This window comes from Epinephelus fuscoguttatus, linkage group LG6, assembly GCF_011397635.1.
Source record: "Epinephelus fuscoguttatus linkage group LG6, E.fuscoguttatus.final_Chr_v1".
Classification (NCBI taxonomy): domain Eukaryota; kingdom Metazoa; phylum Chordata; class Actinopteri; order Perciformes; family Serranidae; genus Epinephelus; species Epinephelus fuscoguttatus.
The window spans coordinates 16,473,634-16,489,095 of NC_064757.1; the positions used below are offsets into that span (position 1 = coordinate 16,473,634).

Consider the following 15,462-nt stretch of genomic DNA (forward strand, 5'->3'; position numbering starts at 1 on the left):
GTTCCCCATGATAATTATCAAATTACACCTGTAGTTCTTTACAGCAACACTTTTTATAAAATTATTTGGAAATTGTAGGATAAAGAGTTTCATTCAAATTCAGTATAATTAAAAAAAGAGTCAATACCATGACTTTCATTTTTATTATTTTAATCCACTGAAGTCAACACAGATAGGGTCAAATGCTGACAAGACCAATGATTTCCCCCCAAAAACCCTGGTATCCTACAAAACATACATGACCGAGAGAGTATCACACTTGCTGGGAGAGGGGCAACAACAGTGCTCAACATCACAACTCAATAACCATTTATCAATAACCAAGACACTTCCCCAAATGTAAATCACTTCACATTATAGCTTGGCATACAAAACCTACACTTGACAAGGCAATGAGGAAGAAATAATCCAGTGTTTTACAGTATGGCCGCACAGTGCCGTGAGACTGACAACCCATCGTGGTTCGGTGAATACAGTTACTGCCTTGAGTGGATCTGGTGTCGACAGTGTTGGGCAGGTAGAGGGGAGTAAGAGAGGAAAAACTGGATATCTGATAATTCATTCACAACACTAACACCGAGAACAGCGGGCACATCATCAGCACACTGTGAGGGATTTCATATACATACTGAAGCGCTTTTCATCAGGTCTCAAAGATTACGGTTCCACTTCTTTCAAGAGCCTTCATAGATACAGTGTGCTATCAATATCTTACAGAACAGGCAGGCAAGTAGTTGGATTCAACAAATATCCTAAAACATACAGACATATCCAATACAAATAAAAAGTTGCAAGCTCACATACATTGTTTTTTTTACCATTTGGATTGTTAGAGGTGCAAAACAAATTCTGTCGAAACTGGGATAATGATGACAGCTGTGTGGGCGTGGACATCATCTGCACATATACAGCAATGGTTGTATAGCACCAGGTGCAGAGAGGTTGTCAGCAAACCTCCCTTTTAGCTTCTTTGTAGTGTCTGCCTGTAGCTTTTACAATATACATCGGTCTGATTATTGGAAGCTTGTTGCCCTGACAACCTTTAAACAAACATGAGGAAAAAACAAAATGATGAAATGAGGGGAAAAGTTCATGTTTCTCAGACAAAATGTGATGTGCCAGCCATTTCTCCAACCACAATATTCAGGACGGAGTTGAATGAGTGGTTTAACGCTAAAATACCCTTTCTTTTCCTTTCAGTGCAGACAGCGCTTCCCAAAAATGACTTTAACGTGATAAAAAAAACATTCAGTTTTAAAAAAATGAAGTGCAACTACAACACAAAAGGAAGACCAAGGTGAATTGCTCTGCTGAACACAGTAAGGTTGTCAAAAGTATTGATACTTAGATACTTTTTAGACACCACGTGTTTAAAATGACACGATCTCAGTTAATTAGACATTCGATTGTATCGTAAGTAAAAAACATCACATCTACAATCAGATTTTCAACCCAAGCTGTAATTACTATTAACATTATTATAAATGTGTTGGTATTTTTCAGTGGCTTTTTCTGTACCAGCACTGTGTCCAGGGTAATTAAAAAAACATAATAAATAATGATCCTATAGAGCGAACAACAACGATCACTTCCAGGTAGAACACTGGCAATTAAATAGTCAATTTAATTGCCAATTGCTAGTATAGCATAGTCAATTGCTGAGGTATGTGAAATCCACAGACTTGTTTGTGTTGTCATTTCTGACGACAAGGTGAAATGGTGAAAATATTTTTAATATAGCAATCACTTCAACTGATACTGATTTTTTTAGGTGTCTAAAAACTGACCATTTGAGGCAGAATTTGCCTGGAGACGTTTCATTTTATACACGTGACGCAGGGGTTTTCTACCTGGAAGTGACTGCAAATAAAACACTGCAATTCAGTCTGTACTTATTGCCCAGGACTTTTTTTTCTTTTTGTCGTGGTATCAAAAAAGCTATCAAGTATCGTTTTTTTTTATAAGAGAAAATTAGGTGTTATGAGATGCAGAAAGAATTCTACAGCCTAATCTTTCTAAGTGTTTGTGGCATCAATGCAACCTTTCTGTACTAAAACGTCACTCTTACAGTCTAACAGTGTTACAACATGAACAGTGGACGCTCTACTTTCACCTGAAGGTAGTGAAGTAGCACGACTAACAGCAAATTCTGACCTCTATCTGAGAAATGAAGAGCGCTTTAAGAAAAACTGTGAACAGCTGCAGTTTCTAAAATGCCCGCTCATGAAACTGATCACTTCTAGGGACTCATTTTCAAGAGGGCAACAAAACGGCTCAAACATGTACAGCAAAAATGATACAAAAATGTAAACAAATTAAATTAATCAATAATCAAACTTGGTTTATCTGGACTTCAATTCACTTGATCCTTCCTTGACGATGGTAAATGGCAGGAAAGATGAAACAAAATGAAACAGTGCTTTCTCTTTTTTTTTTTTGCATGAAGTGAACAAGTGGTGGTGTGTGAATAAGAATGGATGGAGTGCTTGTGGGTGCAGGGGGGAGTCAGAGGTGACCAGATGTGATGTGACAACGGTAAGAGTGGCCTCTGGTCCCGTGTCGCCCTGCATCCCCCGGCTCAGGTAAAGAAAGGGCTTAGCCGAGGCTGGTGATGTTGGCTTTTCCACCAGGGGGAGCCACAATGCGTTGAGTGTTCCGACGAGGAACGTTGTCATCAATTTGGGCACCTAGGAAAAAAAAAAAAAAGACATGAAGACATACTACAATGTAAGTTAAATGCCTTAGGCCCAATCACACAGAAAGAGTTTTGCAGGTTGCAAAGCACGAGGCGTGCCGCTTTTTAAAAATTGAATGCCACTAAAATAAATAAATAATATAAATTACACTTGCCACGCCTTTTTACTGTTGCCAGGCAACCACAGACTCACCTCCTTATTCTAATCTTCCCGTGTCATCAATCTACCATTTATTTATTTATTTTAGTTATTAGTAGCTAGTTTCTAAAATGTTCAGGCAGAGGGTACTTGCTGTAGCTCTGGTTGAGGATGAGAGGCTGTCAGCAAATAGTTTGCTTGGCACAAAAAAAAAAAAACAGCAATCTGTGTGGGTACATGAGAACCTAAAATTGAGGGTGGATCATGGGGAGTACTAGCAGTTGGTCCAGGAGCTTTGGCTCCATGCTGGCTGTTTCCAGGCATATATTAGGATGACTTGGGGCAGTCTGACAACCTGCTGTCTATCGTCAGGCTGAATAGCTCTGTGTACCCAGCAACTGCTACCACCAGTTTTGCCTTCATTGTTTACAAACTGTAAACTTATTGTCGTGACCACCACAGAAGGCCCGCCGCCTCTCAAATCATCCGATTGGACAATGGGAAAATAGATGACGTGGGGCGTTTATCCGCTTTGAGTTCAAATTTTTTCAACTCCAGTAGTTCAGAGTGCTCCAGCAAAGAAACGCGAAGAAACGCAAGATGCCTGGCAACACCAAAAAACGCGAGCAAAAAGCTTCATTCTTATTAAAAACAATTACGAAAAGGCCCCTCCAGCTGCTAAAACGCTTTCTGTGTGATCAGGGCCTTGTTGTCTAAAAGGCCAACTGCCAGGAATGAAATTATTTTATATTTCATATTAGGAGTGTAAGAAAATATCAATACACATCGGTATCATCATATTATGTTTTGTAATGATGTATCAATTCTCAAAAACACACTATCAATTTCTAATTGTTTTCAATTCTTTCTTCTCTTTACTTGTTTTTTTTTCCCACTGTTATAGGCAAATGTTAATTCCTTTGCCCAGTTTGCACAAAAAGCAGTGCTATAATGTTGGATGTCACAGGGACAGCGATAAACACAAATGCAGATCCCACTGTTTATGCATTCTGTGGTGTGTTCTTTATACTATGACAGTCTTCCTTAAATTAGATTTTAAAAATGGCAATATATTGCTATACTTACAGAATTGCAATATGTCATCCTTTGTGTGCATTTTTATCCTAAACATGACATTTTTTATCCTGAATGTGCAATTCAATTCTATTTCCACTCTTTTTAACCATATATCATGTGTGCAATTACACTAAATGTTTCTGTACAGTATGTTTACTCAATTAATTTATTATTTTTACTCTTTGTCAGCTTTTTTTATTACACTCATGACCTGAATGCAATATAATTTAGTTCTGCTGTGCACTTGCTCTGTCAACAGGATGATCTTGTTCTCGCTATCTCAATATATTGAATCATAACCCCTGTAACGTGACACGCATGGCCAGATTTTTGTCCTATTTTTTAACAATTTCACTTACCAGACAGACTGAAGCCAGACTGGTGAAGGTTGCGCACTGGCTGGTGGGTAATCTGCTGCTGCTGCTGCTGCTGCTTGGCAGGAGAAGTCTTCATTGAGGAGACGGTGGAGATCACCTTGGGAGTCACAGTCACCTCACACACTGGCCCGTCGTACTGGCCCCTGGGGACTCCTCGCAACTCTGTGAGCTAAACACACAGGCCAATTCATCAGACCACAAGCTGTGTGGTTCACCTGCTGACCTACATTGTAAGAATTTGGCTTCTCTGTGGCTGGATAAGTGCAATTACAGCTCACCCTGCTGCGGGCCTTTATCCTCTTGTAAACGTGGTCAGAGAAGGGTTTACGGCTGATGTAGCGCCCACAGCCCTCCGTGGGGTGAAGGCTGCCCTCCTCCAACACAATCTTGCCCTGGCTGATCACCACCACAGGGCCTCCACGCACTTCTGTGCCCTCAAAGATGTTATACTCTACAGCCTGGGGAAAGAAGAAGCATCATCAGGAGACAACTTAAACACTGCTCTGAGTTGATGGGGTGTATATGTGGGCACATGATTAGCATAAATCATGTGGTTTTATCCCCAAGCAGTTTTGTATGACACATTTTTTGTAAATAACTATGATAAATAAAGGAGTAGACTGGTTTGAACTGATTTTCCCTTGGATATCATGTAGCAGTACATCTGAAAGTGGAACAGAGCTGCTTTAGCTATTATAGCATACAATGTGCACTGTAGCCCACCACATACAATCTTAAGGAGGAGGTCTCAACATGTCTAGGACACATCACCGACTAAAGACACTGTAGATAAGATCAAATAAAGTAACCATCTGACCAGGTTGTGGTTCTTAGCTGAGATGATCTTAGTAACGTCCGGGTCCCACAACACGAGGTCAGCATCAGATCCCACAGCGATACGGCCCTTGCGGGGGAACAGGTTGAAGATCTTGGCTGCATTTGTGCTGGTCACCGCCACAAACTGGTTCTCATCCATCTTGCCAGTCACCTTTTAGGACAGCAAATCACATACTTAAATCGAAACCTATGCAAAGGTCATTCACTACTTCTAAAATATTGATTTTTTGGAATGTGTGAGAAGTAGGTCGCATCGAGCTCACCACACATTTGTCCCAGATTAAGGACATCCTCTCCTCAGTGCCATTGGTGCCCTCTGGGATTAGGGTGAAATTATCTTTGCCTATCGCACGCTGAGAAGTCTGGAAAGTGCAGTGAGCACTACCAGTCACCTGCAAGTCCCCACTGGAAAAGAAAGCAAGCAAGAAAAACTAAGGATATGTCGCCAATCACTCATGACAAACTGTGACATTTATCTTCTACATTTAATATTCTATCTTTGTATTAAGTGCATGAATGAAAAGGGCATAGCTGGGTAAAATAAAATACAGCACACAGCAGTAACACGTGTCAAGTTTTGCTGCAGCTATCTTTAGGTCCTGGAGCAGAGCCCCTACCATGACAACAGAGAGTTGAGGTAGTCGGGGGTGGTGGGATCAGGACTGAGCGGTGGAGAAGTGACATAGGCTGCTGCCTTGGCCCAGTTCTTGCTCCAGTAATGGGTACCATCAGTGCCCAAACTGGCAGATATGGGCTCTCCGTAAACCACAGCCCCTACAGGAGTAGACAGGATGATGTCAGCACAAAAAAAGTTAAAGCCAGACAGACACAGGGAAGGGTGAACAGTAAACTTGCAAGGAAAAAATTCAAAATTCTCTTTTTACCCTTTTTCCTAGCGAGGGCGATGACATCAGCAGCACTCTTGCTCATCACCTTGGTGATGTAGAGGGGACAGTTGGTCTGATTGGCTATGGTGACAGAGCGGTTGACTGCCTCGGCCTCCACCTACAGACACAAAATCAAGTTTCTTTACCAACTTTCTCTCCTATAATACTTTCTAGGTCTTTAAACCTTAAAACTAGATTTACAAAACCTTTTTCTTTTGTCAACAGTTAAGAAACCACTCCTCCATTTTACCTCCTCTGGGCGGCTCAGCACATGGCCTTCAGGTCCAGAGATCCCCAGCTCTAGAATACGTTTCTGCTCCTAAAAAATACGTGCAAAAATATATTATAATCCAAGATGGCAATAACTGCTTGCAGCTCAGATGTCAGTGACTTATTTCGTTATTCTGTTACCTCTGCAATGATGTCTCCATTCTCAGCATGCACCTGTGCAATTGCTCCGAGGTCTCTGATGACACTGAACACCTCATAGATCTAAAAGAAAATGAAACAAACAGGTCAGCTTGTAGGGCAGTCGTCTACCCTGAGGACATCTAACAGCCTTTAAAAACATACGGTATGACAGACAGCTGCAGAGCCCATTGATATCAACAAGAAGCCAAGCGTACCTCAGAGTCAGAAAGTTGGAAAACATCCTTATAAGCCAGATAGACCAGGAAAGAGTTGACACCTGAAGATAGAAAACTTATGAGAGAAAACAGCCAAAGGTGGAATAAAGAGAGCAAAAGAGGGAAAACCCAGAGCGAAGGAGAAAAGTAAAATCAAAAGGATAAATATTACAAAGCAGGAAAATTTAGTTACTGTTTTTCGTCTGTGAAAAGTGGTTGGCTTTTTTGCCCTCATGCAATGTCTGAGAAACACTTCTGTATCAGTAAAAGCAGCGAGCAAGTCAGCGATTATTAGATTTAGTGTGCGTGGAGACAGAAATCAAAACACGTTGATTGCGTACCATGATCCTTCACCAGGGTCTCCATTTCTTCTTGAGTGCTTTTGTTCCACTCGGTGATGTCCACGTGCAGAGAGTAGTCGCAGCAGGACTTGCTATCAGCCCACTCCCTCCACTGTTTGAAAGCTGCAGTCAGGCTGGCGCCGGGCTCCGGCACCACGTGATCGACTGTAAAACACAAACAAACAGGTTGGATTTAATGCGCACAAGCAAACTGCATGATTAAATCATACGCTTGACGGCATGCGCATCTGCAATGTTACAGTCCATGCAACAGTATGACTGTGCTTTAAAACTGGTTGTTAAAACATGTCTGGTATAATACACACTGATCATAGTCGTCCCCCCAGCCAGAGCCGCCTTTGTGCCCTGGTAGAAGTCATCTGCTGCCACCATGCCTCGGTCAGGCATCTGGAATCGGGTGTGCACGTCAATACCGCCAGGCATCACCATTCTCCCATGAGCCTCTATGATCTTAACTCCCCCGGGAACAATAAGGTTGTCGCCTATTTGCCTGAGGTGACAAAGACAGGCAAAATACAGAAATTAATGAGGAAGACGTGATCAAACTGAGAAATGTAGACTCTAAAAATCAAGGTAATAGGTGGCCATCTGGTAGATATACTGACATATGTTTCTGTCATTCTGCCAATATGAGTTACACTACAGTGGTGGAAAAAAGTTTTCGGACACCCTTAAAATTTTACACAATCTCAAATATTATCATGAAATATTTGTGGAAAAATCTTTTTTGTGTTTCAAAAGGTGTGGTTGCATTAGACAGATACAAACAAATACAAATTATATTGTTTTGTTTATTGTTTACAAGAAAAACCAACAAAACTAAATTCTTGACAGTTTCAGTATGTCAGTTCTCAACATTGTCGGTATCAAAGTCAACAAATAACAGAGAATGTGTTCAAAACTGAACAAAAAATAAATAAACCATCACATCATCAAATTAATATTTAGTAGTCCTGCCATTGGCACGTAGTAGAGCTCTAATCCTGGCTGGCATGTTCCCCATGAGCCTTTCACACTGTTGAGGGGTAATCTTGTCCCATTCTTCTTGAATTACTGCTTTTAATTCTTCTAAATTCTTTGGTTTATGCTTTGAAACAGACCTTTTGATAATCCACCACAGATTTTCAATGGGGCTCATGTCCGGGATTGAGCTGGCCACTTTAAGACCTGGATACTGTGCTCCTGCAGCCAAGTTCTACTGGCCTTGGATGTGTGGCAAGGGGCATTATCTTGTTGAAACATCCAGTTTTTACCTCGACGGAACAGAAGGGAGCATGTGGGTTTCGAGAATGGTACAATACTTGGTAGAGTTCAATGTGCCATCACAGACAGTGAGATGACCAACACCAGCAGCACTCATGCATCCCCAAACCATGATACTGCCCCCACCATGCTTGACAGTAGGTACTGTACATGCTGGAGATAATGCTTCGCCTGGCCTTCTGCGTACCCTCACATTAGTAGGAGGAAGATAAAGCTGGAAACTGGACTCATCTGACCACAAAATCTTCTTCCAATTCCTGGCTGTCCAGTCCTTGTGTGCCTGGGCCCAACGACGTCGGGGTAACCTCTGTCTCTCATTGATCAGGGGCTTCTTGATAGCCTTGTAGGACCTTAAGCCATGATCTAAAAGTCGGCCACGTACAGTGCGGGTGGAACACTGGACACCAGTTTGGTTTGACCTCTGCTGCTGAAGCTCCCGTGATGTTATTCGGCGGTTTTGCCTGCACATGCGGATCAGGATGCAGTCATTTCTTGCTGAAGAAACCCTTGGACGCCCAGATCTTGGTTTGTCTTCCAAGCTGTTGGTTTGTCTGTATTTCTGCAGAGTGTATCCAACTGCTGAAGGACTGCATCTGCACTTCCTGGCTATCTGGCGGCAGTTGTACCCTTCCTGGCTGAGAATCTTTATCTTCAGGTGTGTGTCCTGCGTTAGGTTCCTTGTTTTAGCCATTTTTGTGTCTGAAGAACTTTCAAATGTGCTGGCTTTATGTAGACACGAAGCTTGGCAACAAAAATTGTGTCTTTTAATAAAAAGAACGACCTTCATCACTGGTACCAAAATGACCCAATACTCAAAATTTCTTATGTATTTTTATGGAACCAATCAATTTTAAGTTTTTAATGGCTTTTTTTAGGATTTATTTAGTATTTTGGCTGTGACTGTACTAAAAGAAATTGCACTTGAAGACCTAAGAGTGATTCTTAATGCAATATTTCACAAATGCATGGGGTGTCCGAAAACTTTTTTCCACCACTGTATATGGCCTAAAGACAGAGGACACCTGACCGTCACGCCTAAGTTTGTTGGACATCCCATTCTAAAATCAGGGGCATTAACCAAAAGTGCATTTGTGAGTTCTAAGACTGATGTTGGACAAGAAAGCCTGGTTTGCAATAGGCGTTCTTATTTCTCCCAAAGGCGTTCATTGGGGCAGAGGTAAGGGCTGTGCAAGCAGTTCCTCCACACCAAACTCATATAACCATGTCTTTCACACTTCGCCTTGCGCAGGAGGGTACAGTGACCAGAACAGCAAAGGAACTTCCCCAAGCTGTTGCCACAAAGTTAGAAGCACTGAACTGGCTAAAATGTCTCAGGGTGCTTTCGGACCTAGAATTGTCTTGCTTTGGTGTGAACCAGGGACTAATTCTGTCACAAAGTTGCATAATTACCTAGAGTTGGTTCGTGTTCCCACGGCAGCATTAACAAGCAGACCAGATAAAATGCCTTGTGTGAGAACGTTGAAGAAGAGTACACTTGCAAGATAACTGCAACACTTTCTAATGTCACAATGGAGGGACAACTATGCAGGTTGATTTTAGCACTGGTCATCGTGTACGATATTGCTTGCATTGTTCATTTTAGGCAAACCATACATTTTGAAAATGAGTTCGCGGCTCCAACTAGAAAACAATGTTTTGATGCATTTGGATGCGCCGTATGTGCATATTAAGGCAGTACAGGAGGAGGCGCACATTAATAATCCTCCAGAACTGTAACATGCTCATGCTTGTTTAACCCAACAATGGGTAATACGACTGCAATTGGTTCAGATCGAGGTCGGAACCACAAACGAATCACACCAGAGTTCATTAGTAACCGGGCCAGGACCACCTCTTCAAGAAGGTCTCTGCCCGGTTGTTTTGATGCGCACCCAAGTGCGATTGCTGTATCCACATCTGCCCAAAAAGACGGCACTTACAGGTGCAAACAAATTTGAGTTTGTAAAGCAACCTCAGTATCCTGTAGCTTAAGAAGAATCTTCTCTAGAACTAAAGGGCCAAGCCAAAACTCTAAAAACAGCCCCAGACCATTTCTTCACAGTGAGCACTATGTATCCAGGTAGGTAGTGTTCTCCTGGCATCCGCCAAACCCAGACTTGACCAACAGACTCGAGTTGTGACAAAGATGGCATCCTTGGACAGTGCCACATTTAAAGTCATCAAGGTCTTTATTACCAATTCTAAATTCTTAATGTTCCTCTGTGGAGATTTCACATCAAGTTTATGCATGTGTTAGCAATGGGCGTGGCTAAAACACCTGAACTCCATAATAAGGAGGTGTTCTGGCCATATAATGTAGGTGTGGCCCACTTTTTTTTTATAAATTAAATATAAATTAGTTATTCTTCAAATCGAACTTACTTGATGACGCCATCCTCCATGTAGATATCAGCCAAGAATGACTGATCATCATTCACTATCTTTGCTCCTTTGATGAGGAGACGGTCACTCTGAAAAGAGGAGACAGAATGTTACATTACCAATAAACTACACATTGATCCAGCTGCCTGCTGAGCAGAGTGCGAAAAACCATCTCTGTTAATCCCTTGTTGCTAATCATCTATCCCATAATCCAACAGTAAATTTGGCTAATTTCAAAGAAGCTTACATTTTCCTTAGAACAGCAAAGAACCTTGGGCTGATTTTAGTGATTTATTTAGGTCAATGTACTTCCTGGTTTGTTGAGAGATCTCCTGTGAAGCCCATGGCAAATGTAATCCAACATTTATTCACACATAATAATTGACACATCATGTGAAGGGAGGGAGCAAGTGTTGATCAAACCCCTTGAGTAAGAGCGCAAACCCTTGATTGACACAATTAACTCAACCTGTATGAGATGAAAGAAGAGCGCAGTAGGCTGGCCTACTTCCTACGGGCTGCCCGGGGTCTCTGAGGACAGCCGAGAGAGCTAATGAAGACAAAAGTGGTTTACTGCAGCCCTCACATCAGGAGCATTCAGTTTCCAATGTCCACAGTGGGTGTACGCTGACAGCGGGGATGCATTAGGTACAAGTCATGGCTGTACTGACATGAGGCCATTACTCTAGTTTAAGTTGGTCATATAACCTATGTCCTCTCTGTGCACTGAGACTGCCATATGTCTGAAAATGGCTTTCACTGTACATTGCTGTAGTCCTCAACTCCCTATATGAATGCATCATTATGCAAATATATAATTAATCATATATGTACTTCTCTGCTGTGAAACGGACCTTCATGATTTATCCTGTGACGTACAGTTATAAAACTGAATTGATTACTGAGAACTGAATGTACTTTGTGTCAAGCAGCGTAGGCTATACTATAAATGGAAGTAGGAACTGTTTCTCACATAGAAAGATGTTTCTGTATTTAGCCTCACGTCATTGATATAAGCAGGGTGGACAAAATAATACAAACCCCCAAAAATAACTGCGAATAACCATATTATACCGAAAATCATCAAAATATGCTTAAAATGGCACTGAAATATACTGGAATCAGTTCAGCTGACATTTTGTTACAAAACAATCAGAGATAGGACACGCTTTTTAGTGAACATCCCTTTTTCGTGGAAACAATCAATCCATTTTTTTAAAAAAAAACAGGCTTTTCAAATATTTGAAATGGCATCATATCTGTCAATTTGAATATCTCTTTATTTTATTGTTGGTTGCCCAACAGTCTGCTGGACACAATATTCATGATTATCTTGATAAGGGAAATTCACTGCAATCAAATTTTGTTTTTTTATTGTGATCCGCAATAAAATCATATCCTGTCCCATCCCTAAACACGTCAGTATGATGTAATTCAATTCAGTGGCACCACAAATTACATCCTCCAAAATGAAGATACAAATGTAATAACATTTCTTTAAAACCGTTACACCAAAAACTGAACATTACAAACATTGTGATTTATTGAAGGACTATTATTATCAGACTGAATTGGTTAGGTGTATCTAATAAACTGGTAACTGAGTGAATGTTACAGCTGAAGTGAGCCAAGTCAAGAGGCATGAATCAGCATCTCCTTGGTTATTTCACATGATACAACAAAAGCTTAACAAGCAAGCAGCAAATAAACAAAAGACCATGCTTAAAGTCACAATGAATATAATATATAATATTATAATGCATATATATAATACAATATATAATATATATAACTATTGCATCAATGTTAAACATTTTGTTTAAATGTTCGATAAAACATCAAATGTCAGTGAATGAATGTCTTTTTTACCAAATAAACTGAAAAAGGATAAGTGACAACCTGAGAAGTGTGCTCATTATGGCAGTTGTTTTATCTGAATAAAAAGTTAATCAGTGGTCAAAACTGTCACTATGTTTCTGTCATTCTGCAAACCAACAATTTGACTGTGCAGTGGTACTATGGTGGCATTAGATCCCACTGTATGTCTGAATGAATTCAGTCACTGTTGTTCAGGGACAAAGCCTAATTTTGGTGTTTTCTTTTAAAGCTCTGCAGATTTAAACTATGTGCTTCACTCCAAAGCAATAAGTGGTGTCAGACTCTGTGTGTGTCGGTGGGCCTGGGGGGCTGCTGTAGAGTTACTGCTGTGTGTTGTGTCTGGGATGTCACCGCTGAATGACTCCGGTTTGTGTTGCTCTCAGTGTACATACACAGAAACAGACAGACAGAAAAGGACAACAAAGGTTAACACAACACCATTAATCAGAGCCTGACCCTGAGCCAGCACATTTCACAAGACAGTGTGACGCTATTAAATGATCAAACTTGGAGCAGTTGCTGTCTATATGCTTCAGCACTCTGGCTCCAACAGCTGCATGATGAAAGCTTAGGGAAAAGGGTTTGATGGGTGCTGTCCAATGACCTACTTTACAAAAGAGGTTTTGCTTCTTTTAACTGTCACGGCATCCTTACTGTAGGCCCTTAATACTGTGCTTTCTGACTGAAAGGCTGCAGCACAAAGCAGGTGTACATATATACTGTTAAATCCCAATTTAAACAGTGTATCACAAAGTCAAGGATAGGTGTCCCAGCTGCAGCAGCATTGGATTGTTTTGCAAAAATCTAGTTCTCTACAAAAGAGGATGCAGGATGGAGGATGAAAGATGAGGTGGTGACAGGGAAGGAACCTGCGCCTAAACCTGTTAACTACACCCTGCATGCTGGGGATGCTGACAGGGAGGCTGAGGTGGGGAGCTAGCTACTTAATGGCAGTTAAAGGAGCACAGAAACATGAGGACCTGCAAAAAAGCTTGCTGCAAACCCACTGGCTGGTTATCATTGTTCATCCCAGGCTGTATGTGTGTGCAGCTGAAGCAGGGCTGCTGCTGGTGACAGCGTCAGTGCAAATGAATGGACACGACAGCTAAGCGTTGGCTAGCATTTGGTCTAATCCTGAGGCTCACCGCATGCTATAAAAAAAGAGAGAGACACTACAGTCGATGCATAATTGTCATATTTTTAAAGTAACGAGCCAATACTTACTGTAATTCGTGGAATGTTCTTCTTTCCTTGGTAACCCGACATTTTAAAGATCCCTCTGTCCCCTGCCTCTTGGCTAACGCTAGCTAGCTAGTCTGAACACCTCAGCTGCCAATGAAAGGATGAATGGATGCTCTGCTTGTTGGCCAGTCGACGCCCTGGGCGATCTGCGCCTATCTGACAATATCTGTAGATAGTAAGAGAGGTTTGCTCAGTGCAGCCTAACAAAGGATGGTAAATGAGTGGTTGTATCTTTGCCTAACAGTCCTATCCTTGGATTTACTGCTAGAATAGGTCCCTGAAGACCAGGCAAGCACTAAGAAGGGCCACAAAGAGGTACCGCGCATGCGCACTGCCCCGCCCTGCTCCGCTGTAGCTCCATGTTTCTTTGATGAGTTATCAGCAGTTTGGGGGAAACAGGTTAAGCATCACTTATGTAATTGACTGTGTCTGTCCAGCGTGCACGGAGCTGGGACCCAAATAGTGATAGAATAATTACAATAGATAATAATTTAAATGTCTAAGCCTTAAAAAACATTATTTCTCAATTTTATCAGTGGTTAAATAACTTTGCAATTAATAAACTGGATAATTTGTGTCATATTAGGGGACATTTTTACAGGAAGTAGTCACATAACATGTTTTTTTTTTTTGCCCTGGGCACACAATTTACACAATACCTTACATTAGTAGTTGTTTCTGACATGCAGAATCAATTCAAGGCTTTATTTTTTCTAGAACTGACAACTGTAAATCACTCTTTTTACCTGTCTTCACAATAAACACACTAACACCTTCAGATTGTACAAAATGCAGCAGTGAGGAGGTGAACTGGTTCATACAAGAGATCACATATCCCCCATTTTAGTGACTCTGCATTGGCTTCCTCTCAACTTCACTCATTACTTTAAAAGCATTACATGGCCCAACACCAGCATACATCTGTGCAGTTATGCCCCTATATACCTGCATGCAATCTCAGATCACACAACAGAAATCTATATGCAGTCCCTCTATCTAGACTTGCAACCAAAAGAGACTGCTTTTGCTGTCAGGGCCCCAACACGCTGGACTAGTATCTCTGGTGAAATTCATCATGCAACCTCACTGACCTCTTTAAAATTACTATTAAAATCTCATTTTTATAAACTCACTTGTCTGTAACTTTGTGTGATATGGTTTATTGTTGTTGTTCTGTCTTCTTTTGGTGGGGATGGAGATGTACCATTTTGTATAATTTGTGAGACACTTTGTGAAAGTGTTTTAAAAGGTGCTATATAACTTCTTATAACATATATACTTTTAATTACTCTGTGTATAGCTGGGAAGAGTTAAAACAGTATATAGCCTACCAGTGATACACTTTAATATTATGTTTCAAGTATGACAACAATCAGACTCCTGGGTCCTTGCTACTTACACTGATGGAATATAATTTGACGTATTACTTGACGGGGCGGCACGGTGGTGTGGTGGTTAGCACTCTCGCCTCACAGCAAGAGGGTTGCCGGTTCGATCCCGGGTGTGGGAGCCCTTCTGTGCGGAGTTTGCATGTTCTCCCCGTGTCAGCGTGGGTTCTCTCCGGGCACTCCGGCTTCTTCCCACAGTCCAAAGACATGCAGATTGGGGACTAGGTTAATTGGTGACTCTAAATTGTCCATAGGTGTGAATGTGAGCGTGAATGGTTGTTTGTCTCTATGTGTCAGCCCTGCGATAGT

The 15,462-nt window shown here is 41.4% G+C and overlaps 1 protein-coding gene across 1 annotated transcript; it reads right to left on the minus strand.

Annotated features, from left to right (window-relative positions):
- Positions 1-992: 992 nt before the first annotated feature.
- Positions 993-14,062, minus strand: dpysl2a (dihydropyrimidinase like 2a). The gene is made up of 14 exons (XM_049579360.1): positions 13,748-14,062; positions 10,646-10,734; positions 7,306-7,490; positions 6,980-7,144; positions 6,639-6,700; positions 6,424-6,504; positions 6,263-6,331; positions 6,010-6,130; positions 5,743-5,899; positions 5,389-5,530; positions 5,106-5,276; positions 4,567-4,746; positions 4,271-4,457; positions 993-2,687 (listed from the first exon to the last, which is right to left on the minus strand). The coding sequence occupies exons 1-14, from the start codon at positions 13,787-13,789 to the stop codon at positions 2,596-2,598; spliced, it is 1,743 nt and encodes a 580-aa protein (XP_049435317.1). The 5' UTR covers positions 13,790-14,062; the 3' UTR covers positions 993-2,595.
- Between the last annotated feature and the right edge of the window lie 1,400 nt (positions 14,063-15,462).